The 26,134-nt window shown below is 41.7% G+C and overlaps 1 protein-coding gene across 1 annotated transcript in view; it reads right to left on the bottom strand.

Annotated features, from left to right (window-relative positions):
* SNTB1 (syntrophin beta 1) overlaps positions 1-26,134 on the bottom strand; it is a 240,147-nt gene that overhangs the window by 121,088 nt on the left and 92,925 nt on the right. The window contains exon 2 of the mRNA XM_047842225.1: positions 12,807-13,023. Coding sequence (XP_047698181.1) covers positions 12,807-13,023 — 217 coding nt within the window. The remainder of the gene's footprint in view (positions 1-12,806; positions 13,024-26,134) is intronic.

Consider the following 26,134-nt stretch of genomic DNA (forward strand, 5'->3'; position numbering starts at 1 on the left):
GGAAACGAAAACAAATTGCAGTACTTGGCCTTTACTGTGTGTTTCCTAACAGAGGTGGAGGAGAGCGCTTTCTCCTAGAGGGAAAAAAAGCACCACGTTACAACTGCAAGTGTGTCTATTAAGGGTAAGTGAGTTGGCATTTTAGATGAGACAACATTAAAAAGATTTTGCAGTTTTGATTCCACTGATGAATGGTTACTGCTCAAACATACCCCTTCCTCTCTTCACATCTTCGTCTGTCTCTGGCTATGTCACTGTTAGAATCAGGTTGGGGCAGGGTGACGGCAGCACTCCTACCTGACTCCCCAGCTTTGTCGTACTGGAAGAGGACACACCCCCTGGCCCCTGCTCTCTGAGGAGAGGACAACAGTGCATCGTGAAAGCCGTTTCTCAGCTCAGCCACCCTGGCCACTCCCTGCTGCACTTCCCTTCCGCACCTCCAGCTTGAGACAAATAAAGGGTCTTTTTCCCCTGGGCATCACCGAGGCTAAAAGAAATCTTGATCAAAATTCTAGAAGAGGCATGGCACCATTTATTTATTTATTTATTTATTTATTTATTTATTTATTTTAATTTATTTATTTTTGAGAGAGAGAGAGCAGGGGAGGGGCAGAGAGAGAGAGAGAGGGAGAGAGAGAGAGGAGAATCCCAAGCAGGCTCTGTGCCGTCAGTGCACAGTCTGACGCGGGGCTTGAACCCCAGAACTGCAAGATCGTGACCTGAAGCGAAACCAAGAGTCAGACACTTAACCGACTGAGCCACCCAGGTGCCCCTACAGCACCTTTAATTAAGCAGGGCCGTATAAATATAGGTTTAGTCACTAACGAGGTGTTCGAGGTAGCCATGTTTTTCGTATAGTTGTCACTTGTATATACATCAGACCTATTTTCGAAAAGACAGAACGTAAGTACACTTTTTGCGATTTTATTTTTTGTCTCTGCTTTCTCCAGATTCATTCTCTGCCCTTCTCTGCCTTGCTCTGTGCTCCAAGAGTAAAACTCCATGTACTAAGCACATCACTCAGGCTCCCCAGACTCTGCCTTCCAGTTGTCAGCAACCACTCAGAAGCAAGAACAGGAGACCTTAGGGCGGGACAGAGGAAGATTAGGGATGCTGACCTATTCCCAACCCTCCCTGGGCCTCGGTCTGTCTCCCAGGGCTCCCGTCCTCACCAGCTCACAGAAACTTTCTCTTCTCCTCGGTCCCTGGGGTGGAAGCAGCTTCCCAGTTGCTAAGACCTGGGTGCTTCTCCATCCATTGCTGGTTCTTCTAACACAGCCTGCTCTTCTGTAAATGGTTCCTTCATTCAACATTCTTCAGTTAAGGCTTCAAGAGTGACACGACCAGCATCTGCGCAATTGCCATTCTGGACGCAGTGAGCGATTTCTCCATGCTATTCCAAGAATTAGGGCAAATGCAAAAGAAATGCAAGACGTGCTGCGGTTTCTCACCATGCCTGCAAGTCCAGGTAAAGGACATCAGACTGTCAAAAGACAGTCACTCTGACTGTCAATCAAGCCCGTATCGTCAAAGGCCTAAACCTGTCCTATGCTCCTGCTTACTTCCACCCTTCAGCCAAGCATGACTTTCCTCGGTTCCGTTCACCGAGGGCCAGTGTAACCACCTAGCGATAGGGGCCAGATGTATGACTGACGGTGGCTCCATGTCCAAGGATGACAGAGCAAAACTAGTTCTGGACTCCTTCTTTTAGCTCAGGCCTTCAAGCCCACTTTCTCAGGAACTCCTGCAGATTCTGGCCCTTATGTCTCTCCAATTCATCCAACTTCTCTTTAGGGCTTCTGTCCTACTCTAGCAGAGGCCAAGATGATTTCTCACCTCAATTTCTGCAGTAACCCTCTGACTGCTCCCCCAGCCAGTCCATGCTTGACTATGAAGCCAGAGGGGTCTTTGTGATGTCAATCCCCTGCTATAGACCCCACCTAGAATAAAGTCCCAAACATAAAGGGGCTTAGCTCTGAATGTGACCACCTCTGTAGACTCTTGACACATTCTTCTTAGAGAGTACTCCAAAGAGACTGAACTTCTTCCAATTCTTTAACAGAACTATGTTTTTTCTTGCCTCGGTGCCTAGACTCATACTGTCTCTTTTGCCAAGAATACCCGATTTGTCTCCCTTCCCCAAACTTCGACCTGGCTAACTTCTGGTTTATTATTTGCGTCTCAGCACAGACATCACTTCTTCTGACAATCATTCCCCGTTGTCACCATCCACCCCCTTCCAAAAATCAGAACTTTGGATTGGGTAGTATTCCTGCAAAGGAGCTACTGGAGCATCCTTTCCACCTGCATCATCTTTTTTTTTTTTTTTTTAAATTTTTTTTTTCAACGTTTATTTATTTTTGGGACAGAGAGAGACAGAGCATGAACGGGGGAGGGGCAGAGAGAGAGGGAGACACAGAATCGGAAACAGGCTCCAGGCTCTGAGCCATCAGCCCAGAGCCCGACGCGGGGCTCGAACTCACGGACCGCGAGATCGTGACCTGGCTGAAGTCAGACGCTTAACCGACTGCGCCACCCAGGCGCCCCTCCAACTGCATCATCTTAAAAAAAAAATTTTTTTTAATGTTTATTTATCCTTGAGAGAGACAGACAGACAGAGTGTGAGCAGGGGAGGAGCAGACAGAGAGGGAGACACAGAGCCCAACACAGGGTTCAAACCCATGAGCGGTGAGATCATGACCTGAGCCGAAGTTGGACTCCCAACCGACTGAGCCACCCAGGTGCCCCTCACCTGCATCACCCTTTAGAGTTCTGTTTTGGAATGCCCAGTTACTTGTACACATTCCCTACCTGACCAGAAGCTGTGTCAAGACAAGAACCCTGCAACCGCTGCAGATCAGGACCTAGCAAAAACCCTGGATGGTCAGAACTATTTGCTAAAACATTGAAATATAAGAAAAAGAAAGACATCTCGACCAGGTCGAATGGACCACCAATGTGAAAATTCCTGTTCTAGTTTTGTTTTGGAACAAAGAAAGTACCTGTCAACAGACACGGGACCTGGATGTCCAAGTAGGTGTTGTCTAAATGTATCTGCAGCTCTCCATGCCATGAAACCATCCTCCACTGAGGACAGTAAAAGTCCATGCATGTGTTGAGGAAGAAGGGCAGGGCTGCTCTGTGAATCCTCCTCTCTCCCCCTTCTCCCATCCCCACAGCAGGTGATGCCCACTTGAATAGAGGATGCCTGCATTCTAGCACGGGGTTATTTTCAGAGGCTCATTATCTCAGCTGGAAAATCCTGGGGCAGCTTTTTGCAAACCAAATGGACTTCAATTAATGTATTGAGAGTCAAGGATCAAGACCTAAATATTGAGAGTCAACATTAGCAAAAGTCTCTCAGCACCCAGATGGTCAAGTTCAACCTTTTGAAATGCTCTTTGAAGAGGGGAAACTGAGATTTTTCCTGGAATGGTGCTTAGAGGTACAGGAATGAACTAAAATGAACTCATCTTATTGTGTATTGATGAATCATGGAACCATGCTTGGTGAACACTCTCCTCAACTCCTTTCCTCAAGGCTATCCAAAAATAGTTAAATTCCCTTTTTTTCACTAGCTTACCATTGCCAGGGAAACCTTACTAATTCATCTCCAACAGATTAAAAATATATGATAATTAGGATGAACACTCAAGTTTATCTATGGAGGAAACAGATTTTCTTAAAAATAACAAGGCTATGAAAATGTTATTTAAGCTCATTAAAATGAACCTTTTGTGCACTCTGTTGTATACAAAGATGCAAATTATGCAAGGTTTTTTGGGGGGAAAACAGTGGCTTGGCCATTCATGTTCATCTCTTCTCCCTTAAAATATCCCAGTAAGGAAAAACAGTAAAATATGTATAAGCCCACCAGAAAATAAGAGGCAAGAGCTCAATATGTGTCTGAAGGACAGACAGCAATGAAACTCGGTAACTGATTGCACATAAAGAATGAGCCAAGAATGCTACAACCTGATGGGCTACAGAGAGAATCCCAAAGAAGCGTGAGCTCCTTGGCTCTGCATACCCTGCAGGGGCTGGGAGCATCAGAGACAGAGGCAGGGGTGATGCAGGGCTGGAAACAGGGTCCTATGTGAGGTGTGCAAGCTGAGTAGTGGGGCTCTCAGAAAACTGACAACTGGGTGTTCCCACCACCACCCACACCCAAGGACTGGCAAATTGTCCTAAGTAACTTAATGGACCCAGAGGAAACTTCCAAACATCAACATCTGCAGAACTGGAAGGGATCTCTCAGTAAGGCTGACTCACCAAATAATAACCATACATGAATTCTCACCAACTGATAAACCCCCTCCCCACACAAAGGTTCCAATAGGTTTCTTTGTCTCTCAGTGTAAAAAATGAGCAGATACCAAAGGATCACCAAACATCTGAGGAAAACTCCAGCAAGTTAGATGAAGATCCGAACAAACAAGCGGAAAAAAAAAAAAAAAAAAAAAAATAACAGAAAAAACAAAGAGCACAAAGAAAAGTAAACAAACCTAATTAATAGTCTCCAAGAATTAAGACAAAATATAGCATCCATAAAACAAGAACAAAATTCCACTAAAAAGGAACATTCAGAGAATAAAAAGCTAAAATATAATAGCTAAAATTTAAACACAATATATTCATGAGAAGGGTCACAGAAATAAACTTTAAGAAGTGTGACTGAAGTAATAGAGAAAAAAAAAACAGAAAACCAATCTATGAGGTCATCTTTCCAACAGGGGATCCAGAGAGACAGAGAACAAAGAAAATGGAGAAGGACATTACCAAATACATAATGTGAGAAAATTTCCCAGATCTCAGACATGAGTCTCTCTCATGGTTTACAAATAGGCTTCAAAATGAATGATAAACACCCATTGCTTTTTAATAATAAATCTTTGAAAACTATCTGCTTTTATTATTTTGATAACATTTAAGCTTTCATTAAAATAACTTTTAAAAAGGAGTGTCTTACCTGTTTTCTTAGGTCTGTTGTGGATGCTGAAGGCAAGCCTTCTTGCTTTGCCTAACTATGTACACTTAAAAAATAACATAACTTGGGGCGCCTGGGTGGCTCAGTCGGTTAAGCGGCCGACTTGAGCTCAGGTCACGATCTCGCGGTCCGTGAGTTCGAGCCCCGCGTCAGGCTCTGGGCTGATGGCTCAGAGCCTGGAGCCTGTTTCCGATTCTGTGTCTCCCTCTCTCTCTGCCCCTCCCCCTTTCATGCTCTGTCTCTCTCTGTCTCAAAAATAAACGTTAAAAAAAAATAACATAACTGTTTAGGACTTTATTTCCTATTTCAGATCTCTGACTAATTCAGTCCAACCCCCCTGAACTTTCCCTTCCCAACCACCTTTAAACAAACTGTTGAAACATTACTATCTATTTCACTTCCTGTATTTCCCAAAAGCAGAATGTGAGCACTGTTGAAAAACACCAAGGTCATCTCTCTTTTTATCCATACCCTTCCAGAGTAACAATATTTCAGTAGGGGTTATCTAGGTAAAAAGCAAGGATGGATGGATGGATGGATGGATAGATAGATAGATAGATAGATAGATAGATAGATAGATAGTGTGATAGAGGCTATAGTAGATAGAGGCAATAGATAGACAGACAGATAGATAGACAAAGGTAACAGATAGATACAGACAGATGAATAAACATGACCAAAATGGTGCTCTTGGTGGTGGAGGGAAGTCCACACTTTCAAATGAAACTGGAAGATCATCCAAAAGATAATACTCATGTTTTTTTGTTGGTTTATTTGTTTGTTTGACTTTAGTTTTATACATGATGGTAAAAGTTTAACTTAGCCACGTGAGGAGGTTTCTAGATCCACGGTGGTCTATACAAATTCAGAAACACTTCTGCTATGAACACCTTGATATGTTATATAAGATGTAATAAGAAAAGTTTGCTTTTTGGGCTTTAATGTACTACTGAGCTTGCAAAAAAGAAAAGGAAACTCCCATATTAAAAAAAAAAAAAAAAGGACGGGAAGGCATTGAAAATAACAGTGGTGAGTATTGGGGTTGTGGCAGGTAGGTCAGTAGTGGGGGGGGGGTGTGCTGAAGACTTGGGAGTTTGATATATACATGATAGTTAAGGTTCTGTGGGCCCATGACTTGGGAAACTGGAATGAGTTTCCTACAGAGAGCCAGAAGTCCCAGAAGGCTAAAAACCTCTGTGAAAGAATGTCTTACAAAATAATCTCTCCCCAACCGTTTGAGGAGATGACCTGGAAATTTCTTTCTGCTGGGAAGAAAACTCCTCCCTCCCTTGGAGCCCAGGACTGAGGATATTTTGATCGAAAGCTGCATTTATGGCACAGTTATGCTACCAGGAATTAGGGGATGCTTACAGGGGTATCAAATCCTTACAACAGTTATACGTGGTCAGTGTCAGCAAGCACATTTTATAGACAAGGAAGCTCGGAATCAGAGAGATTAGGCAATTTATCTAAAATGAAAGGGCCTAAGTGACAGAACTGAGATCCAAACTCCCATTTTCTAACCTCAGCTCCAGAGTTTTACTCACTGATATTAGCAGGTGGTTAATTTGGGCCTTTTTTGGGCCTAATTTGAAAATGTGTCCACTTACTATAGTGCCACTGTAACTTTATTTCACATTTTCCCCTTTGTTTCCAAAATGCATTGTCAATTGTGGTGTGCTAGCAATACTTTCTGTTATGAGGCCACCATCGTGTATCCAACCAAAGTGGAGAAAACAGAACCAAGAAAGTACACATATTATGAGCCTCTTAAGAGGAGAAGCTCTTTTCACAAGCCAGGATTTACTATAGAGACAGGATGGGTAGTAGAACCTCATGAATCTTCACTCTAGTTGGCCTAATGGAGGAGCCTTTTCAATAGGATTCCAAGTTTGAAGAGTATGGTTGAGAACTCTACATAAGCTTTGGGTGAGGGGGGCTATCGTGTGCCCCCAAACACTGGAAAAAGTAGGAAATCAGGCTCAACTAGTAAAATGGTTACTCTTGTCTGGTGGTCACCAAAAGAACTTGTGTTTCCAAATGTGTAACTAAAGTACTTGGGATCACCTAAAACTCACAACAAAGGGATATGGGAGCCACTTTGGAGAACCAGGACTAGAATTTGATTTAATTTAACAAGCAAAAACAAAGTCCACTGCTCTGGTCCCCATAAGGAATAAGACTGGGTGAACAGAAGACGAGTGGGGCATCCACTTAGGGGAGCCCCGAGTATTTATGCACAGCCCAAAGGAGATGGGGGCTCTCAGTAAAGCAGTAACTAACATAATGGCTATTCTGGCAAAGCTCTCCTAATCCCGGAAGGGGTGGCTTCCAGCTTCCTTGTCTAAAATGTACACCTTAAGGTCTGCTAGCATCTCTTGTATTGATAACCTTGGTGACAACTGAGTTCCTCACATAGAATGCATTGCTTAGGCTGCCTTGAAAGTCCATATTGTTTTTGTTACTTGGTGTTCTGATATTCTGTTTATTTCTATACTTGTCTTCTAATACAGACCACCTGTATGTAATGGGAGGACATACGTACTGTCCTACTTCAGTGTTTACTTCTGCTTGACAATTGCATTTGTTTTGGTTAATATTAGCCCACTCCTTGGAGATGGATCCAGTGTCACTATGCCACTAATCAGGTTTCTGATCCTCTGTGGCTGCAACTTGGGCGCTGGATTGTGGTAACATCACTGAGGGCACTTTGTGAGACTATATCTGCATCTACTATAGGACTTATTGGATCATACCCCTCTGAATCACTGTGTGCTGAGTGGAGCACTTCTATTTGAAATTACAATGGCATCGTCTGTGGATTTTTCACTTGTATACTGTAAATAGAAATGCACACTGTTTTTTAAAAAGCTGTATGCATTGCTTCATAATTTAACGATGAATATCTACAGTGGAGTCTATTACTGGAGCACATAGTCATGACAAAAGCTTCATACACCATCCATAAGGGTCCATCTGCTTTCAACCCAGTAACAGGCTTTGTTAATGGGTTGTTATGGTTTATTTAAGTTTGCTGTGCCTGTCAAGATAGAACCATGTTTTTATTTGTTCTCTTATTCCCAAGCCTATTTAGTGGAAGATGTTTCCTTTTTTTTTTTTTAAAGTTTGAGAAGGTAAAGAATACCAAAAATGGACAGATGAATATGCCATTTATCATACATAGCACATATTTTTGAATGCCTGCTTTGTATCAAGCAATGTTCTCGAAAGGTGGGATATTAAAATGACAACACGGCATGTTCCAGACCTCAAGGGGTCTTAATAACTTTATGAACTGGGTAAGCACATAAGAAAAAAATCTCAAGTCATTATGAAAGCTGCCATCATGGACAGATCTACACACAGGTTATAGTGGGACCAGTGTATCATCTGTGCTGAGTGTTAGAAGGTGACTAGGAAGTTGTCAGGGAAGTAAATTATTTAAGGGTGGCTGGGGCATAAAGGATGAGATGGGAAGAGCTGGACACTTAGCGAAGATCCAGAACCTCATAAGGTTTTTATGTAATACTGAGTGGTTTTGGTATCAGCGAAGGTGACAGGGAGCCATCTTGAGCAAATGGATACATTTTGGGTGTTTCATATTCTCTTGGCTAGCTGGGTGTAGGGTAGGTGGTGGAGGATAGCGAAGGAGCAAGTTGGAAACAAAGCACCCGGTAGAGAATATGTCCAAATAGTCTGGAGGACTGGGGATGTAGCTCTGGACGAGGGCAGCGAAGAGCTTATGAACGAGTTATTTACGAAGTGAAATTTTTAAAAAAATGTTGTAATCATTGACAACCAGTAGCAGTGACATATTCTTGTGGATTCAGTGCCTGCTGGGTGACCTTTTCCACAGAAAGAGTAGCAATCCTGCCTGCTGTTCTACGGCTTTTTCTATTTGAGAAATTGAACATTAGAGTTTTTAATGCAAACTATAAGTAGCTGTGCATCACCAACCAAGGGGATTAGTCCCAAGCTGCTGTGGCATCTGTCATCAGTTCCCAAGCCTCAGCATCCAGGAGCCCATTGAGTCCTGGCCATTGCACTTACGTTCAAGTGAGCTGTTCTGCCAGGTGCTGGAGTCACAGGCAATGGGTTATCGTGATTAAGAAGCTGGGCTTCGTGTTGGAACCCCAGATCTACGGTTTGCTTCAACTCTCACTTCTGAACTACATTTCACTGTTTATGAAATAGAGATTAGAGGACCTACTACTGAGAGTTGTTATTAGATTGAATGAGATACTTGCTGAAATCCACACATTCCAAGGTTGAACTAGACTCTCCCTTTCTCTTTTATGTTTAACATATGCATTATTTTCATTTTCTCAGAAAGGCTACCATCTCAGTTTCTATTTCCCCTTTCACCCAGGAGTTATTTCACAGCTTTTAAAAATCCAAGAAGAAAGGTTTTCTGCACTTCGATTTTGCAATTTGTTTTCCACTTTTACTCCACTGACATCAGAGAATGTCGTTTAGAATATTCCTACCTCAAGGAGTTTATTGCACTTTTTGTGAGCTAATCTATAGTTAATTTTGTCAATGTTCTATCTGCATTTAGAAAATGGGATTTTCTACATTTACAAAGGGAAGTGTGTTCTTTATTATCAGTGTACAAAGTTTGTGATGTATCCAGATCTCCCTTGTTAATGACGTTGTTTGGGTCTTTTAGATCTTTACTGATCTTTTGTCTACTTGCCCTATCTTGGACCGAGAGTGGCATGTTGAATTACCTAATAGTACATTTCGATTTCTTCTTGCATCTTCTACAGAGGCCACTGCTGTGTTGTTTGGGGTGCATCCACAACTGTTGAATGTTCCTTGTGAACCCCGGTCTTCAGCCTCAACCAGCTCTTTGTCCTGTTTTGTGTTTTCAGTCTGCATCTTACCCTGTCATATATCAAGATCAAAAGTGGTACTTTTTGCTGTCATTGATGTTAGTTTATATTTGCCTTGTACGCTTTACCCACCTCTTTGCTTTTTGCCTTTTAAAATCACTTCGTGTTAGGTGTGTCTTGTGTTCAGCACGGAGTTGAGTCTACATTTCTGACTAGTACATTATACTCTGCCCAGCATGTAACCAGAGTTCCATTAAATATTTGTTTCCTTTTTCTTTTCTTCTCTTCCTCTACCAGGGTCAAGATTCACCTAAAACCATAATCTTTTTCCCCCCAGCTTTGTTGAGGTATAACTGACAAAATTTTAAGGTATTTAAAATGTGTAGCACGGTGATTTGATATACATATACATTGTGAAAGGTCAATCTCATTATTAGCAGTTCTGGGTCTATCTGGACAGAAGTCTCCTCCTGGACCCTCTGGCTTAGCTGGATTCTCATTTTCAGTCCTGCCCTGTGGTTCTCATACCCTAGCAGGATAGGCTCTCCCACACCACCTCATCAATGGTGGATTGAAGACCACTGATATAAAAGTTTAAAGATGTGTTCCCTCTTCTGCCTTGACATATGAAGTCTCCAGTGTTTGAACTAAGGCCCGATGTGTCCCAAAATATTCTTTCCAATAGAATTTGGTGCCTTAGGAGGAAGTTACAGTATATAGACCACAGCTGGAATGAACCCTAGAAATCATCTACTTAAGCTCTCTCCCCAGGCATGAATCTCTCCTACGATATTCCACATTTTCTAGTCTCTGCATTTTTCTGGTAACGGCAATCTGACACTGTCACCCACACTGTAGGCTTGCATTCCAAACCCAGCAAAACTGTGTATTAGCCATACGATGCCTGGAACTTCTATAAGAACTGAGCCTCAGTTTTCATCTACAGAATGAGGACAATGAGAGAAACGCAGAGGGCTATTTAGAGGACTAAGGAGGGTCACAGTTTTAAGTACGAGGCAGATAACTAATGGAATCCCCCAAGTGTGTGGCAATAGGAGTGCTGGGGGGAAATTCATTCCCTTATACAAGGAGAAGCCTCACCCAGGCTCCTGCAGATTGGAAACCTGCCTGCAGCAACGTGGGCCTAATAATTTCCCCAGATCTATCCATTTTTCTAGGAAAGCAGAGATCTGGCTTTTCAATGTGAAATTTCCCAATGATTCAACGTGGGAAGTAGTTCGGATTTCTTGAACACACTAGACGGATCCTATCTGTCGTCTGGGTACGCCTAGAGGCTGCGACTTTGCAGTCTCTGGTCTGAAGTAAATTAGCGTAACGCCCAGCACAAGATAGGCACTCCATAAACTATGAGTTCACTGGATCTAACACCTTAGACATCAGACTCCTGGCAGAAAGGACTTGTCCGTCTGATTTCGTAGCTAAGAGACCAGGAAAGATCAAACGCAGAGTAACCGGGGCATCAACTGAAGGCCCAGGGAAAGCAGCAGAAATTGAAGGGGACAAAACAGAACAGGTTAGAGCGGCTCATGGAGGAATGGAAGAATTCTGCCTCCTTGCCAGTCTGCCTGCTCCAACTCCTCTTTGGCTGGTACTTCCCACTCTCTCCTACAACCGCTATTCTGATCCCTGGGCAGACAGAACCGGCATGGGAGGAGTGGGGGGAGCAGGGTGGATCCTCCAGCTGCTGGAGTGAGACAGGATAGCAGCTTCTTTAGAGTGAGCTTATTAGGAAGGGAACGAAAAAAGCTTTGAGCTCTAAGCTGAGGAGGCAACTTCCTCCCGATCCCTATTCCCTTTGGCTCTTCCCCATTAGCAACTCAGATCCTAGCCAAATACATCCCACTCACGTAGGCGGCAGCTGTCCCACACATGTTACACACAAGGGCCACTAGAGCTGTCCCTATTTTTAGCATTTGGATGTGTCTGCCAAGGTCACCAAGATTCCCCGTTGACTGGCTCCATTCCTCTCCCTCTCCTCTACATGTCTGTTATTTTCCTCCCAGGTAGATGTTGTCTGTTCAGATGAGTTAAAGTAAGATGTCTGGGGGAACAGGGACCCACATATTTGCTGGTCTTCCTGGACTCCTTATAATCTCCATGGATTGGGTGATATATCTATCCCGAGGCCTGAGAAATCGTGTACAGACTTTGAGAAATAGCACTCCAGGGTTGGATCAAAGCCACTCCCTTTTTGTCTCTTAAGCATAAAGAGAAGTTTAGAGCAGAAAATTGCATTAAGGATCCTCCCATCGAAACTTCCAAGTACACAGTTGAGGACACTGAGGCCCAGAGGGGGCTGATGTGCTTGCTACTACCTGACATTATAATGAATATCATTATTGGGGCCCCTGGGTGGATCAGTTGGTTAAATGTCCAACTTTGGCTCAGGTCATGATCTCACGGTTCATGAGTTCAAGCCCTGTGTTGGGTTCTATGCTGACAGCGCAGACCCTGGAGCCTGCTTCAGATTCTGTGTGTGTCTCTCTCTCTGCCCCTTCCCCACTCATGCTCCCTCTTTCTCAAAAATATATAAACTTAAAGAAAATTTTAAATAATAATAAATATTATTATAGCTTATATTCAGGAAGGTTTTCCTGCCGTAAGCACTTCATGTAGATTTCCAACTCAGCGACGTATCTATTTCAATTATTCCCATTTTGCAGATGATAAAACTGAGATCTATTGGTTTAAGAAACTTGCCCAAAGTCACATAAACTAGCAATGGGAGGCCCAGAGAAGACACTTAGGATCTTGACTCCAATTCAACTCTTTCCAGAACCAAAGCTCAGTACACAGATTTCTCACGATGATAAAAGAAAGGAAGGGAATGAGGGAGCCCTGGCTTGAACACACAACATTATCTCTGTGGGGCCCTTTCAAGCTATTCTTTGGAAACCTTTGAGTGTTTTCAGAACACAGACATAGGCCTAGCAATGTCAGAGGAGATCCCTGGCCCTCTTTACCTGTTCTCAGGGTCAGCCGAGGCCATACTCCGAGTGACATAACACATCTTGAGGGGGATGCTTTTCCGATCTCTGTGGAAGGAGAAGGGCTGCGAGGACAGAGGGTCTGAGGAGCCGCCCCCTAACCGAGGCGATTCTGGCGGAGGTGTTTCCCAGCCGATCTCAGATACTGGGGAGCCTTTCTTCACATAGGGTGTGGCTTCTCGCATGTACTTCACTGCAAAAAAAAAAAAAAAAAGACAACAGAGTTTTTAAGTACATCAGGCTGGATTTCTGGAAGGTCTGATTGAGTTTTTCAAAACTTGCATTAGATGAGGTCTTAATACTGAACCTCTTAAACTCTAAGCAAGATCCACAACTTCTGTGCTTCTCAAAATAGTTTTTCTGTTATTTAAATTCTATACCAAAGTGGTTTTTAGAACTTGCTATTACGATGACCTGAACTTGAGAATTACTTTCAGCTTTTTTCAACTATGACAACTTTTATCTTTTCTGGTTATAAGTTGCATTCTGGGGAAGAGGCTGAAAGACAAATGGGCAGAGAAGGAGAAAACATAACTTAGGCTTAAAGGCACATGACTGTTCAATATAGAAATTGGGAATTTGGTAGCCACATTCTCTATCCACGGCATCATTTTTCTGTGCAGAAGCAAGAATAGGATTTTCTTTTTTTTTTTTTTTTTAATTTTTTAACCTTTATTTAATTTTGAGACAGAGAGAGACAGAGCATGAACGGGGGAGGGTCAGAGAGAGGGAGACACAGAATCTGAAACAGGCTCCAGGCTCTGAGCTGTCAGCACAGAGCCCGACGCGGGGCTCGAACTCACGGACCGCGAGATCATGACCTGAGCTGAAGTCGGCCGCTTAACCGACTGAGCCACCCAGGCACCCCAAGAATAGGATTTTCAATTTAATACCACTAAGCACATACAGTATGCAAAAAAAAAAAAAAAAATCTTACATAAAAGGATACTTATTTTGCAATTGAAAAAAAATTTGTAAGAGCAAAAATACCTTCTGAAGGAGCTGAAAACTAGGACCAACCTAAATGTCTATAAGAAAAATAATAAACTGTAAGACAGTTGTACAGTCATTTTAAAAAATGAGATATAGCTATAGATGTGTTGTAGAAAGATCTATAAGATCTATTATTAGTTTAAAAAATGTTAGACAGAAGTACATATACTTTAATCTTTTGCATATAAATCATAAATACATAGGCTTATATATATATATAAGTTATATATATATGACTATTTCTGGATAGAAACATAAGAAAATGTTAACAGCAGTTAGCTCTTGGGAGTGGAAATAAAAGCCAAGCTGACGAAGAGTAGACTTTACTATTCATTTATCACTCTTTTATACCATTTTTATGTTTAGCCAATATGTACATATTACTTTTGTGAAATTATAAAAAAAACATAAATAGTTCAAAAGCTGAGTGGAATAGACTGAAATCCTGCACTTCGATGTGTTTCCTTGGTCTTAACAAGCTATTTGCCAAGGTGTCTGGGTGGCTCAGCTGGTTAAGGTCTGACTCTTGATTTCTGCTCAGGTCATGATCTCGTGGTTTGTGAGTTCGAGCTCCACACTGGGGTCTGCACTGAAGGCACAGAGTCTGCTTGGGATTCTCTCTCTTCCTCTCTCCCAGCCTCTCCCCTGCTCATGCTCACGCTCTCTCTCTCTCCCAAAATAAAAAAAAAAATATTTTTAAAAAAAGAAGGGTTTTTTTTTTGCCTATTCCGAATTTAAACATTTGGTCCATAGACAGCTTCTGAATTGACAGGGCAGCTAGCTTCTTGGAACAATGCAACATAAACATCCATATCTTTCCCTCTATCACTCGCACAGTCTGCTTCTGTGCTCCTCTGTGGCAGGGAGGGCGGGATTGGCAAAGTTCCTTACCGGTATCTGATTTTACAAATGGCAATGGACTGGAATGGGTACAAACTAGAGGATATTTACTCCAGATCGTTGATGATTCAAGTCCACAAACTAATGCCTTTACCATGCAAGACATGGGGCCAGGTTTACAGAGACTGAAAAAATAAACAATAGACAGTTTCCTACTAAAGAGTTTAAAACCATAGGTGACTATAGTGGATGCTGCTGGGTCCCATCAGATCCTTTCCACCAGTCTGAGCATGTATTTCCTAGCTGCCTGTGTTCGTTGAGAACAACTCTTAGCTGCCGGCCTGCTCTGGAAAACAGCTGTTAAACCAACAGAAGCCACCAAGTCTGGGAAGCTACAAAGTTGCTGCCTGATCCCCTAGACTGAGGCTCTGCTTCTCAGGAGCCCCACCCAAGCCAGTGATACAACACAAGTGCATAAATGGCAGACAAAACAGAATGAGCTGAGTGTTAGAACAGGAACAAAGTATGTTGAAAAAACTCACAAGGAAACTGCATCTAGGAGCATGAGTGACAAGTTAGGTTCATAGCAATTTAATACGCAGGCAAAACACACCTAGGTGCATGCAATATGGGCAGGGATTGGGGAACTCAGTCATAGGTATCAAAAATAGCCATACTAATTCAAGACAGAGGAGATGTCATTTAATACCAACACATATTTGAAAAGGAGATTTCAGGGTTTTCACTGAATATAAGTGCAGTTAGGAGAAAACAGCTCACGGTCACCACAAATCTGTTAGCACAGGCTGCAGTCACAGAAGAAGAAAGGGCATTCATGGACAGTGTATTTTAAGGCATATTGTTTATTTGTGGGCAATATACTTAAAAGGGAACACAAACATACCTAAGTACAAATGCAGAAAATCTAAGGGGACAGATTTAAGCTGTCCAAAGCCAGAATGAACAGACCGGTTTTGAAGACACTGAATTTTTTTAATCTCTAAAAATGTTTTGGTAGGAGCTAGAACACAGCTTAGCTTTGTATAGAATCATACTTGTTGATAAACAGGAAATTCAAATATAGCTGAGATGGTTTGAAGGTTCTCCTTTGGTTGCATTATTATGCTTCTGGCTGGAGTAGGAAATGAGTGTTGTAGAAGTGAGAATCCAGAGATGCTTCATGGGATAGATGTCAACTGAGCTTGGCTTTAAAGGGAAGATAGGACTTCAGAGAGTGGAGACAGGAATAACAATCCTTCTTTTATATAGTGCACTCTGACTTACACTTTGTATTGAAATCACATAGGAAAGAAAGTTGCCTCAGTTTGAAGGGGAATAAAGAAAGAACATTTATTCTATACCTAAAGATGTGCCAAGTATGGAACCAGATGTTTTATATACCTTCCCGCCTTTAAGCACGACCTTATTTACTTTTTAAAATTTTTTAAAGGTTTACTTATTTTTGAGAGAGAGAGACAGACAGAGACAGAGTACAAGTGGGGGAGGGGGCAGAGAGAGAGAGGGAGACAGAATCCGAAGCAGGCTCCAGGCTCTGAGCTATCAACACAGAGCCCAACATGGGGCCCGAACTCATGAATCATGAGATCATCACCTGAGCCGAAGTTGGAAGCTTAACTGACTGAGCCACCCAGGTGCCCCAAGGCACCACCTTATTTATAAGGTAACCAAGATCCAGAGAAAAAATGGGCAAGGGGTCTTTCATTGTTTGAGTGTCCATGTATCCATAAGCAATAAGAAAATAAATTGCTATTCTTTTCAGACCCTACTAGAAAGAAATGTTCTGTAGAACTATTCTTATTCTGATGGACACTAGGAACTTTACATATGTTATCCATTACAAGGCTAATATTATTTTATACATCAGCACAACAATGCATGGAAGTTTCACTTATGTGGCTGGTAAGTAGTGGAGCTGGAGTTTGACTTCCCAGAGATCACATTCTTTCATGGAATCTGGCTACCCCACCTAGACAAAAAAAGGCAAAATGACAAGCTACTAGGTTTGGACTTCATTCCATAGGCAGTGGTTATAGCCATGGTGGTATTGGTCTATGAGTGAGGGAATGACAGAATCAGAAGTTAGCTACAGACAGCAAAGGATGATCAGGTGTACTAAAGAGAAAAGAAATCAGAGGTAGATCGACTAATTACAGAGCCATAGGGAGTTGCTGCCAGAGATATCCTGAGCAATACTCAAAATATCCATGGAAAGTGTAAGGAGTCTCAGAAATTTGTGGTTTGATTCACTCACGGGCAGAAGCATGGGGAGTATGGCAAGTCTTAGCCCAGAAGCAAATATTTACCAAGTAACCACTTCCTGTGCAGCACAGTGCTTGAGGAATTTATGACGGAGAGAAGACATAGCAACCAACATCTTGACGAAAGGACACCCCATTGGAAATGATATCCCAAAACAGTAATCCTTTTAACTGACTAGCTGAAAATAAAGACAGAGAAATTAAGAAAGTAGGTATGATAACTTATTCATTCAGCCAAAATCCATCAGTGATTTATTATGTGCTGAGGACTATACTGTCCATGAGTGATGATTAAAAAAAAAAAAAGTGTCCTTATTTAAAAGAAATGTAAGCCTAGAAAAGGGGGAAGCAAAGAATTGAGTAGATGACATGAGTTCTTGTGTTAAATCTTAAACCTGGTTTAAGTAGGTCCCAAGCTAGACAAGTCTCTAGGGAACTGGCGAAATCAATGGCAAATCCTTTCTGGAGGAAGGCAATTTCATCCTAGCTTCGAGGAATCCCTGTGAATCACTTTCAAGGGCAATGAACAGCATAAAATCTAAGAAAACTTACACATACGGAAACAAGGTAGCATGAGCAAGAACTAGTAAAAATAACTGACAGCAGTGACAGTCCCAACACAGAAGACAAAGCAACAGATATGTTTACCGTGTGTAAAGAAGCAAATGAAAAGCCCGAGAGAATCTTCCAGAGAGTATTTTTAAAAAGTGACCTAACAGGGGCGCCTGGGTGGCTCAGTCAGTTGAGCGTCCGACTTCGGCTCAGGTCATGATCTCGCGGTTTGTGGGTTCAAGCCCTGCGTCGGGCTCTGTGCTAAGAGCTCGGAGCCTGGAACCTGCTTCAGATTCTGTCTCCCTCTCTCTCTGCCCCTCCCCCATTCATGCTCTGTCTCTCTCTATCAAAAATAAATAAAATGTAAAAAAAAAAAAAACCAATTAAAAAAAAGTGACCTAACAGATTGGTAAAATAACCAAAAGAAATATCTAGTAGTCGCGGTACCGGTAATAATAATTATTGCTACATAATACATAATTATAATAATAAGCCAGAATTAAAACTTCCATAGGTAGACATATCAAAAGAAGGAATTAGTGAGTGACTTGTAGATCAGAAGAAATCATACAGAATGTAGCACAAAGGTATTTAAAAAATGGAAAACATGGAATAGAGAAATGGAAGATGAAGTGAGAAGGTCTAATGTATGTCTAACTGGAGCCCCAGAAGGAAAGGGTAGACAGAATGTGGCAGAGGCTAAGGATTTTCCTGAAGGAAAGACAGCAATCCATGACTGCAAGAAACCTGACTTAATTTTGATGAACAACACCAGGGCTCTTCCCCAGTGAAGCCAAACAGAAATAAAGGATCCTCCTGCTTTCTACCTCAGGCACACTATGTTTCTTCTGAAAGCCTTAGATACCACCTCCCCTTTTCACTAGTTTTGGGAGGAGAGCTCAGCAAAATCCCTAAATGAGTCCAGAGATCTCTGGAACCATCAGAAAACAAGTTTTCAATTTCAAGGGGGAAAAAAACAAAACAAAATGAAAACAGATTATCATCACTGTTCCTGAACAAGGTATACGAAATCACCGAACTGTTTCCACATCTGTCCTGAGAAAGAACAGGTAACATCAACGCCTCCCTGAGTAAAGCCCCTTTGTTCATGAATCTTGCTTCTTGTTGATATGTGTAGAAAAGAGAAAATGGAGAAACTTGTTTCTGTATATAACAAAGAAAGCAACAGAAAATTGCCACTGTATTTCTCCAAGGGCCCACAATTTTTGGTCCAGAAGGAGTAGTAAAAGTATCAGAATATCCCTTCTTGCTACAAGACTTGGTCATCAGTTATGTGCATAATTCTACTGTCAAGCAGTTCCCCTCCAATCACCAATTGAGGCCTGAGGCTAAGTCCCTTCTCTCCTCAAGCAGACAGTAAGAACAATGTGGCCATGCCTGGGTGTGGTAAAAGAGTGCCTCTAACAGAAAAGAAAGTGTATGTGAAACCTTTTCATGGTTTTTTTGTGCCTTGGCCTCCTGAGATTTCTACACATTGCAGTCAAAATAATGAGAGAATGGTCTAATTCAGGAGGGTGAAGTGTTTCCCAAAGACTATATCTGACTGCAACAGGTGTTCCAAATTATAGCGTACTGAATGATATAGAGGTCTGTTTTTCTTTTACTAAAAATCTACAGCAAAAGAAAAGGGCTGCCAGGGTGGCTTTGCTCTCTGGAGTTGTGAGGGGCTCAGTCCTATGCCCCCTTCCTCTTCTGCATCTCTAGCCTGTCATCTGTTAATCCAATATGGCTGCTTGAGTTCCAGTCGTATGAACCAAATTTCCATCAGCAGGAAGAAAGAAGAAGAGGACACACCATGCTTCCTCCTTTAAGAACACTTTTCAGAGGTCAATTCATTATATCTGCTTACAAACCATCTACCAGAATTTAGCCACATGGCCATTTCTAGAGGGAAAAGAAATTTTACTCTTAACTCTGGGTAACTTGGTGCCCATCCAGTTAAAAAGTGAGGAGGAGAGGCCATTATTGTGGAAGAAGAAGAGAATAGATACGAAGGGAAACTTTCAGTTTCTACCGCACAAAGATATCCCTAATTCTGTCAGCTCATCACAACTAGGTTTTATAACACAGAAGTACAAATAAATGGGTTGGAGAGAGCACTAAAAATCACAATGACTAGATCTCATGAACTCTGCGAAGTGTTTTTTGTGTACTAACTCGTTAGAACCTCACAACCATTCTATGATACAAGCTGTTCGAACATCCTTATTTTACCAAAGATGCAGTGATGGAAAAGGGTTAAGTCATATCCCCAAATTATAGTGCTGGAAAAGGCAGAAGCATGAGTCAAATCCAAGCAGCCTGGCTCCACAGTTCTTGCTTTTAACTACAAAGTATTACTGTTTCTCACACTTTTTTTTTTTTATTATTAATTGAATGTGTGTGTATTTAAGCCAACATTTTTATGCACTGGGAGAAAACATCCAATTAAGTGGCTATTGCCTGTAACATAAGAGAGCTTGATTTTGTAAGCCTAAACTATTAAACTATGGCATTTCAATAAATGCCTTTTAAGACACTGTAATATGTATGCATAATAGAGGGTTTAACCTGGCAGAACTGAACAGCTAGTGTCTGCATAATTACACCTCCATGTGCTTACAAGACAGTAATTTCAGGCAAAGAGCTGTTGAAACCGATCAAGAAGCAGCCAGGCCCCGGTTTGGGGTGCCTCATAATCAGAACTAATTAATAAACCTGCCCTTTCTGGGCATCATGAATTAAAAACTGTGGTTGAGCAATTAAAATTCCAATCTTCACTTGTGAAAAAAGGGGAGGAGAGCAGGAAGGAGTGGTCTTCGAACCAATAATCCACCAAGTCACTTTCAATATGTTTCTGGTTTGTCATCTCAAGGACGAGCAGTTGTGAAGATTTCAAAAGAACCTTCCGTGAAGCCCAAGTTTGCGAAGGCCCCAAGTTGCCACAATTACATCTTTGTTGAGGCGGCCAGATGACATTTGAAAGGAAAAGCACACACAGGCTACTAATGAGGAAATGCTCTAGGCAAATCCAATCAGCTCTCCTACTAGGCTGGTTTCTGAGGAGCCAGCAAGTCCCTCCGATATGTGCAACTCGCCTTCTTAAAAATAACAACAAAAACCAAAAAAAAAAAAAAATTCCAGATTACAGGAAGGAAAAGAAATATTTCATTAGTCTGGGGGCTGTGAACACAAAACGTGCATTTTTCTAATGTGGTTAAGGGGAAAGGGGACCAGCTGGAGGCAAGAAATCTGGGTGTTAGGGCCACGAGTGAAACTTTCAGGTGGGGCCAGGTTAGTGACAGTGGGATTTGCTGACAAAATGCAATATAAGACTTTTCCTTAATGGCATTTTCCTAGGTCATCTTAGGAAAGAAGCAGAGGGAGATCATCAATATTTCCAGAAAAGCCAAGAAATGGGGAAAGAAGTAACACAAGCTTCTTGGAGGGTACAGCTAAGCTCTCAGGAGGTGGAGTGGTGAGGTGGACGTGGGAGTTGGGGACGAGCTCTGCCCCTAACTAGCTGTCTAGCCCTGGGCAAGTGGGCGAGTCACTTCCCCTGCTGGACCTCATTTTCTTCACCTTCAAACATTCTATAATTCCTTAGGAAGTTAACTCTTCTGACAACATAAAAGAATTTTTTTTTTTCTTACCTCATCTTGCTGTTGTGTCTCCACCAGCAAATAGCCTTGTTAAAATGTGTGCCACATTTTTAGTCCTTAGGTAGACGTATCTTCTGACTTCCTACCAAACTCTACAGGCTTCCGACAAATGTGACAATAAGTCTGTGTTGAGATTAAGTACTCAAGTTACTTTTCCTTTGGTTTGGCGGAGTTGTCTAGAAGAATCATTGCTTTCATTCATTTACCAACATTCATTTCTCTTCCATCATGCTGGGGTGGGGAGGGTGGTCCTTGAAGGTAGGATTTTAAGAGACATTTGAAGGATGGTCCAAAGGCTATCATGAAGTCATAAGGACATTCTGGGTGAAGGTGATGAGTTTTGTTTTTGTTTTTGCTTTTAAGATTAATTAATTAACTAATTTGTTTTGAGAGGAAGAAAGAGCATGAGCAGGGTAGGGGCAGAGAGGAAGAAAGAGAGAATCCTAAGCAGGCTCTTCAAGGTCAGCATGGAGCCCGACACATGGCTTGAACTCATGAACTGTGAGATCGTGACTTGAGCCGAAATCAAGAGTCAGCTGCTTAACCAACTGAGCCACCCAGGCATCCTGCTGCTGAGTTTTAATATGTGGCATCAGGAATAAAATAGATTTGTTGTGCATTTGCTGAATAATTATTGCCCTACAAGTGAAATTATCCTATTTTAGATAGTACAGTTATTCGATGTGATCTGCCTTGATTCTTCAACGAAGCAAAATCCTTGCCCCCAGGGATGCCTCCAGAGACCTGTGGAGACTATCCTATTCCATGACTGCTAGAACCACCTAAAAGCACACTGACAGGTTTGGTTATCCATTAATTCAACAAACGTTTACTGAGCTCCTGCTATGGGCTCAGGGCCCCGAGTGTTGGAGTTATTCCGGTCAACAAGACAGACTGGGTGCCTGCCCTCGAGGTGATTGCATTGAGGTGTAAGTGTGCATGCTGGGGGGTGGGTAGGAGACATTAGACCAATAGATAAACGCTCCAGAGCATTGCTCAGAGAGAGACACACACAAGAGGACTAGGGTCTGTCCCAGTTCACATAGAGCCACTCAAAAGCTGGCCTCTGCCCACCTCTTGTTGTCATCTCAGCTGACTACCTCTTGGTCTCCACAGTTCATACTCAGCCAGAGAGAATTTCTTTTTAATCCTCTGAACATGCCATGGTCTCTCCTGCCTCTGTTCTTGGCAAATGTGGTTTCTTCTGCATGGAAACCTTTTCTCTCTACAACCTGTAAGTCTAGTTCAAGTAAAAACCTCTTTTTTTTTTTCTTTTTAATTTATATCCCAGTTAGTTAGCATATAGTGCAATAATGATTTCAGGAGTAGATTCCAGTGATTCATTCCCTATGGATAACACCCAGTGCTCATCCCAACAAGTGTCCTCCTTAATGCCCCTTGTCCATTTAGCCCATCCACCCACCCACAACCCCTCCAGCAACCATCAGCTTGTCATCTTTACTTAAGAGTCTCTTATGTTTTGTCCCCCTCCCTGCTTTTATATTATTTTTGCGTCCCTTCCCTTATGTTCGTCTGTTTTGTATCTTAACTTCCACATATGAGTGAAGTCATATGATATTTGTCTTTCTCTGACTGACTTATTTCGCTTAGCATAATACCCTCCAGTTCCATCTACATTGTTGCAAGTGGCAAGATTTCATTCTCTTTGATTGCCAAGTAATACTCCATTGTGTATACATGAATATATACCACATCTTCTTTATCCATTCATCTGTTGATGGCCATTTGAGCTCTTTCCATATGTCGATTTCCATATCGACAATGGCTATTGTCGATAGTGCTGCTATAAACACTGGGGTGCATGTGCCCCTTCGAAACAGCACACCTGTATCCCTTGGATAAATACCTAGTAGTGCAATTGCTGGGTTGTAGGGTAGTTCTATTTTTAACTTTTTGAGGAAACTCCATACTGTTTTCCAGAGTGGCTACACCAGTTTGCATTCCCAAAAAACCTCCTTCTTAAATCGTCCAGATATGCCTTCCTTAGGCTCCAACCATGCTTTGTGACCTCCACTGATATCAGCAGCATCAGGACATAAACATTATGAGAATGGCTTATGCCATGCAAGGTACCATGCTTCTCTTCTTACAAACATTGAAGCACTTGCACATCACATGCAATTATTTGTTTGTACATAGGTATCTCTGGTGGAATCATAAGGTCCTCAAAGTTGAGTAACTACTTTACAGTAGAAGTTAAAACTCTCGACTCTGGAGCCACAATGCATAATTTCAAATCTTGCCTCTGCCACTTATGGCAGTCAGTTAACTGGGAGGTTAAGTTTCCTTAATCTTTCAATGCCTCCATTTTTCCATCTGTAAAATGGGGATAAATAGTAGTGCCTACCTTGGAGAGCTGCTGGAGGATCAAATGAACTAATATACACCAAGGGCTCAGAACTGGGTCTGGCACATGGTAAGTGTTCATTAGCGTTAGAACAAAGGGGAACTTGATATTCATATCTATATCCAAGCAATTAACACAATGCCCATCTGTAAAATTGTTGAGCAAATGAATAACAATGTTACTTAGGATCTCCAAGATAGAAATTTTCAAAGATTTGTTCTTGAGGAGGAAGAGTTTTATAAATGAACAGCAGAGGCTAGAGAGTATCTGTCACTTGTTGAAAGTTTCAAGACAAAGAGAGAACAGAGGAAGGTCAGAAATCCATTTCTTCTGTCCTGTAGAATGGAGGTTGGCAAGCTTTTTATGTAACAGGCAAGACAGAAAATTTGGGGGGCTTGGGCACCTTCAAATCTTTGTCACAACTGTTCCATTCTAGCATGAAAGAGCCACAGACAATGTGTAAACAAATAAGTCTGGTTGCATTCCAGTGACTATATACATATATATATATATATATATATATATACACACACACACACACACATATACATATATGTATATACACATATATACATATATACACATATATACATATATATACACACACATATATATATATACACATACATACATATATATATATATATATATATTTTTTTTTTTTTACAAAAACAGGCAGTGGCCTTCATTCGACCATGGAGCTTTAGACAAGTAACAATAACTAGCAATTATTGACTATTTACTATGCATTGGGCCCCGCTCAAAATGTCTGAGGTATACTAGCTTATTTCAAAGAGACTCTATGAAGTAGGGATATCATTACACCCGCCTTACAAGCAAGGAGAGCGTTTCACAGAGAGTTGAAGTGACTTGCCCAAGGTCACAGAACAGAGATGGGCAGAGCTGGAGTCTGGAATGAAGCAGTCCCGCTCCAAAGCGCCCAGTCTTGATCACTAGAAAAGGAATGAGCTCGTTCCTTGCACCCTGGACGCTGTCTCCACATGTGGCCAGATGTTCATGCCCAAGTCCTGTTTGCTCAACCATGAAAATTTTAGAAATCATGCCTTTACAACACCATTTTGTCGGAAATGTCTTCTGTATATTCCTTTTCTTGTCTTGAACCCAAATCTTACTCCTGTAATTTGTATTCACTGATCATGGCTCTACTCTGCAGAGATACACAAAGCATCTTGAGCCTCATGTAAACTAATAATACATAAGTGTTTGGCTTTCTATGAAGACAAAGATAAGCCAGATTAAGAGGAGACTGCCCAACTGGTACCTTGCTCACTTCGCATCCAGATGTTATAGGGCTCTGGATCCACATTCTCTCAGAGCCTAAAGGTGTTAATGGATTAACTTAGTGTGTGACAGGCATCACAGATGTTGCTTTTACTACTTCAGGTTCCTAGATAAAGGTGGAAGAGACACCCAATCCCTCAGATGACAAAACTAAGATTTTCAGAGTTTCACAAAGGCCCAAACAAAAAGAAATATAATACGGATAAGATGGAATATTTTGTCATTGTGTGTTCAAAATAAGCATCATTGTAACAAGTAAGATAGGAAGAAGTGTATTATAGTTAATGTGAAGGAAAGTTCTAGGGATTTCCATAGCTATGGCTGCCATAATATCACATTAGGCTCCACCGATAGAAGTATGGTGATCACAGGAGAGGACAGTTTCCCTCTTTACCACTGATCGGCCCACACCTGAAACAGGTTGGTCGATGTTTAAATGAGGGTAAGAAGGATGACTGTGTTGTTGAAAGGTTCAAGAAATAAAGAAAACATAAATTAAATGGGAGACCTTAAAGCACAGAAGGGAGGAGTCTGGAGTCTGATTGCTGGGGTCTAATTCCTCGCTCTCCTATAGCTAAGCTCTGTGGACTTAAGCAAATTACTTAGTTTCCCCATATGTTAATTCTTTCACCGATCTCATAGAATTGTTGTGAGGATTACGTGAGTTAATATAAGGAAAAAAATAAATGTTTAGGAAACTTGACATAATAAACATCATAAGGGTCAGTTGCCATTATTGGGAGTTAGCCTGCGAAAGAGAAGATTTAGGGAACCTGAAAAGTGGTGGATTGGGCTAAACTCACTCTGTGTATCTCTGGGGAATAGAGCCACAGTTAGGGAATACAAATTATGGGGGCAAAATTTGGGCTCAGTGTAAGAAAACACACTGTGAGGTAGGGGGTTCCTTATTGCCCATGACATAGAAGCAGAAACCAGATGAGGTATGTCCCATGTTGCAGAAAAGATCTGTCTACTCTGTGGAAGAACAGATTGTTTCTTAAATCCCTTCAGGCTGTCAAATTCTATCTTCTTTCTGGAATTTGGGTGGTTAAGATACCTACTCCAGAGACTCCAATACAGTGAGGGCAGGTCATGGTTGTATACCACATAAAACCATGCTGTCCATTCCTTTATTCTTATATGCTTATTACCTACATATCAGTTATATGACACAGGGACTGTTAGTCAAGCTCAGTCTTAGAATCCTCATCTGTAAAATAAGGAATACGATGCATTCCTAAGAGAAGCCATACAATGTAGTAGTTTAATAAATGAGCTCCAGGGGCGTCTGGGTGGCTCAGTCGGCTG

The sequence above is a fragment of the Prionailurus viverrinus genome, chromosome F2, assembly GCF_022837055.1.
Source record: "Prionailurus viverrinus isolate Anna chromosome F2, UM_Priviv_1.0, whole genome shotgun sequence".
NCBI lineage: Eukaryota > Metazoa > Chordata > Mammalia > Carnivora > Felidae > Prionailurus > Prionailurus viverrinus.